Genomic DNA, 4,645 nt, shown 5'->3' on the forward strand with positions numbered 1-4,645 from the left:
CAATAATAATAAAAAATATGAAAGACTTAATATTTTACACATTCAGTTCTGGCATCACATTAGAAGAAAAACAATCTAATGCGAGCATGCTAGAAATTAACTCTATTACACCGATAGAGCATATTGAAGAAATTGAAATAATCACTTCTCAGTATGAAGAAAATCCAATTATGGATATATCTATTAATTGTCTTTTCTTAATTTATTAGAAACATATTTTTCATTCATAATTCAGTCTTATATCATTAAAACTCTACAGATGAATCATTTTCTCAATTATAATCGCTATTTCATATTTTTTTTTTGAGTGTTTATAGATTGTAAAAAATAAATAAAAAGAATTGTATAAAAAAAGGAAATAAATGAAAAGATTAGAAACATTTAAGTATTTATAAATTCAAAAGATAAAAAATCAAAAGAATATTTAAGAATAATCAAATTAATTTTATGTTACAAATAAAAATTAGTTTTAAGTATATTTTATTGTTATTGAAGCTATAAATATATTAATATTTTAATATTTCCATTAAAAGAATAATAAATAAACAAACAAAAGAAGGAAAAGGTAATTTTCTCAGAAATTCATGAAAAGTAAAAGCCTTATCTCTATAGTCAATGGGTTTATTTTCTTTTTCACCAATTAAAGCTATATCACATTTAGAAATTTCATCTACAACAATTATTTTACCTTCCTATTTTTTTGTAAGTTATTGCAATATTTTTATGAATGAATAATAAAAAACAACAAACTTCAATAATAAGTTCTTTTACTTCAACATTTACTTTTTTTAATTCAAAAATCTTAGAAAAATAAATCTTTTTTCCTTCCAAACCACTTTCTTTTTTACTCACATATAATTCTTCATTTTCAAAATAATCTCCTTTAGAAAAAAGCCATTCAATTGGCATTATCCATATACCTCTTAATAATGCTACAATACAACTTTTAGTAATTTTTTTATAAGCAATTAAATGTGTTACATGTTCATCTAAACAATTAGAAAAAATACCACCTTTTCTTTGAACTTCTGAAATATATTTTGATTTAGAATTATCACTAATTCCAGTAAAACAAATAACATTAGACTTTTTTAATATATTTATACTAGAAGAATTATCAGATACAAAAGTAGTTTGAAAAGTATCATTTATATCATTATGATTTAACGTTTGAATTGTAACAATACTTTGTTTTTTACTTAAAGATTTTGGATGAGTTTTAGTTCTTTGAATTGGTTTTTTTTCTTGATTATTTGATTCTAATAGTTTTTTTTCTTCAACTTCTTCATTAATATTATTTTTTAATTTATTTTCTTCATTATCTTCAATTCCAATAATACTAATATTATTTTTTACTGGACTTATCTCTTTTTCTTCTTTTATTTTAATATCATTTCTATAAAATGATAATTCTTCAAATGGTGTAGATCCATTAGAAATATATGTTGAGTCATGTACTAATGGAATATCATTTATAGTCTCTTCTTTTCTTTTAATTTCTGAAATTGATAATTCTGTATTTCCTAATGAAAGTCTCATTGGATTTCCTGTTGACTCTTTATAAGCCGGATTTAATGCATATGCAACATCAACATAATTTTTATATAATATTTTCATTTTGTCTATGAGTTGTGACATATTCGTTTCTTCTTCTTTTCTTTTATTAATCTCACAAATTACTTCTTGTAATTCTTCATTTTTCTTTTCTAATTCTGTTTTTTCTTCCATTCTTTTATTAATATCATTCATCCATGACTCTTTTGTTATTTGAATTTCTTTTTTTAATGATTCATTCTCTTCTTTCAATTTAATTAATTCTTTATCATTTTTATATCGTTCAACTTCTTCTAATAATCCTTTCATAATTTCAACATATTCTTGACATTTCTTTTTAAGTTCTTCGTTTTGTTTTTTTAATCCATTAATTTCTGTTTGATTAGATCGTGTAAATATAAGTTTTTCACTCATTAAACTTCTTTTGTTTCTTTTCAAGTTATTTTATTAGATTTCCTCAATTTTTTATTTAAAATGTTATATAAACCAAAATAATTGTAAAATATCAAAAATTCATTTTATATTTTGTCAATTTCTTCTAACAAATCAAATATAAAAGGTTTGTGACCAAAATTAACTTCAACGGCGTAAGCAGTAGAAAATCCCATTGCAGGATACATTTTTTGATACTTCACCGTAATTGAATTTTTAATCTTTTTACCATTCTTTGTAAAGAAAACTTGATAACTTCTTGGTATAAAACCAACCCCAAGAGTTTCTCCTGAATTAAATGGTTCTGTAAAATTAACTCCAGTACCATTTTGATTGAATAATTTACCATCATCTGAATGAACTCCTATTCCTCCATCTTCCCATCCAACTTGTCTATCTTCAGGGTATGTTCTTTCACTAACAAGACCAATAGAAACAACAAATTCTTCTACTTCATGTGTTGAAGGAGTTGGTAAGATTGTTACTTCATAATAAAAGATTGGTGTTTGTAAAATGGTGTATTGGTGTAACAAAGTAGGAAATGTAAACCAACGATTTTCAAGTGAAAATGGGTTTTTTGCAATGATAGTATTTCTTCTATCATTTGTTGTATTTGTATTGATAATAACATTATCTTCAATGCTTAATCCAAATCTATTAGAATGAACATTAGGAATAAACTTATTATCTGTGTTAAGTTCAACTTTCAATGAGCATAACGTTTTCCATGACCTATTTCTTAATGACAAGTGCTTAGAAATTGATCCCTAAAATTTAAGTATTTGCTCTTTAGACATGTCGTTAAAACAAACTGAAAGTTTATGTTGTTTACAGAAAAGATAAGATGCAAAATAATCAGAATTCAATCTTGGATATGCTTCACTAAAATTAACAACATCATCGATTGGCAAATATTGTAGTATTTGAGTAAGAAGTCCTTCACGGATAATTATTTGAATTGGTAATTGTTTACTCTCCATAAAATCTCAAAAATACTTTTAAGTTTTAAATTAGTATTAATTTTATTTAACATTTCTTTTTTTTTTTTGAGGTTTCTTTTAATTTTTGAAAGTTTAAAGATTAACATCACAAAAAAACTATTTTATATTTTTGTTATTTTATTTGTTATTCATTATTAGCTGATTATTTATAACTTAATTATTAGTGGTTGTTCGTTGTTAAATTAGTACAATACGCTTCACTTAACACTTTTTTATTTTCAATACAAACTCTCAACACACAAGCTCAATCATTACAGTTTATAAGAATGAATATTTCTATAATTTTTAAAAACATAACAATATATACTTTTAAACGTCTTGAATAATCCTACAATCAAACTTCATGACATTCATAAAACAATTACCTTTAATTTATTTTATTCTTTTACACATAAATTAAAGGTTTAATTAAATAGTTTCTATTGTTACAACTTAGTTATTTTTATTTAAACAACTGGTTTGAATAAGTTCATCCAATTTAATGAAAGAGAATTAATTTTAACAATTTAAATACAACGAACGTAATTAATTGCTAAAAAATTTTAATAAACAACGCTATTAACTTTGCTAGTAAAGTAAATTAGCAACACGAATAAAGGCATTACATTAACTTGGGGTTGAAAAGAACTACTTTAAATCTAAAAGGAATAAATCATAGTCATTTATCATGATTGAAATAACAAAGATAATAAGTTATTTTTCATACCTTTGTCCCACCCAATCCAATGAACCAAACCACTTATAACTAAGGCTTCAAATTTATTCAATAAATAAACTCAATCAAAACACCGTTTTGGTTCAGATGAAAGGGAACTTTCTTTTATTCTCTTTCTTGAGTAATGTTCTGTTTGTTCTTCTTCATTTGTTAATTCATTCTTATTATTTTCTTTATTTTCTGTTGTATCATTTTTTATAGTTGACTTTTCATCTTGTTCATTGTTACTCTCAATTTTGCTAACCATGTCAAGATTTTCTTCTTGATTATTTGATTTTTCTGTATCTTTATCTCCTGTATCTATGTCTTCTTCAAGAATGAAGGTATCTAAATCTTCAAAATAACTCTTTTGCTTCTCAAGAAAATCTTTTTCTTTCTCTTCTTCTTCTTTTTTCAGTGAGTCTTCTCTTTCTTTTTTGGTTTTAATACTTCTTTTAGACATCCTTTATCCTTTTTTATTTTTTAGATTTGTGCAATATTTTTTTATATTTTTCTTTTGAAATAAAAATTATGTCTTTAAAAACGAAAATTAATCTATTTCGATTTTTGTCTTTTAATACCTTCAAATAAGATTGAGAGTGGAAAATTATTATGTAAAAACACCAATAAACGGTTATAATAATTACAAATAACATTTGAATAATTATCAAAATGTGAACATTACATTATTGAAAGAATAGTTGGTTAGATATTTAATAATGAAACAAAGATATTTAAGAATACTTATGATTAAATTGATATATTCTCAATGAAATAGTTAAGAAAGTCAAGAAATATAAGAGACAAATAAATAACAAATATAATAGAAGAGAATATGACAATAATTGATGATAACAAAAGAATAATGTACTGAAATAGAGAAATAATATTAATATTTAGAAATGAAAATAAACAGACGAATATAAATAATAAACAAGTAATAAGTGATGAAAGAAATAAGATA

At 23.2% G+C, this 4,645-nt stretch overlaps 3 protein-coding genes across 3 annotated transcripts, besides 1 other annotated feature; all 3 read right to left on the reverse strand.

Moving 5' to 3' along the window:
• Positions 1-199: a repeat region.
• Positions 200-422: 223 nt separating this feature from the next.
• EHI_116460 (uncharacterized protein) lies at positions 423-1,968 on the reverse strand (the record flags this gene model as incomplete). The annotated part of the gene is made up of 3 exons (XM_643152.2): positions 423-495; positions 552-692; positions 751-1,968. The coding sequence occupies 3 exons, from the start codon at positions 1,966-1,968 to the stop codon at positions 487-489; spliced, it is 1,368 nt and encodes a 455-aa protein (XP_648244.2). The 3' UTR covers positions 423-486.
• Positions 1,969-2,058: 90 nt separating this feature from the next.
• On the reverse strand, positions 2,059-2,966 carry EHI_116470 (uncharacterized protein; the record flags this gene model as incomplete). Its single annotated transcript, XM_643153.2, has 2 exons — positions 2,059-2,753; positions 2,799-2,966. The coding sequence occupies 2 exons, from the start codon at positions 2,964-2,966 to the stop codon at positions 2,073-2,075; spliced, it is 849 nt and encodes a 282-aa protein (XP_648245.1). The 3' UTR covers positions 2,059-2,072.
• Positions 2,967-3,763: 797 nt separating this feature from the next.
• EHI_116480 (uncharacterized protein) lies at positions 3,764-4,144 on the reverse strand (the record flags this gene model as incomplete). Its single annotated transcript, XM_643154.1, has 1 exon — positions 3,764-4,144. The coding sequence occupies one exon, from the start codon at positions 4,142-4,144 to the stop codon at positions 3,764-3,766; it is 381 nt and encodes a 126-aa protein (XP_648246.1).
• Between the last annotated feature and the right edge of the window lie 501 nt (positions 4,145-4,645).

The sequence above is a fragment of the Entamoeba histolytica genome, genomic scaffold (genome assembly GCF_000208925.1).
Source record: "Entamoeba histolytica HM-1:IMSS scf_1104750518071 genomic scaffold, whole genome shotgun sequence".
NCBI lineage: Eukaryota > Evosea > Mastigamoebida > Endamoebidae > Entamoeba > Entamoeba histolytica.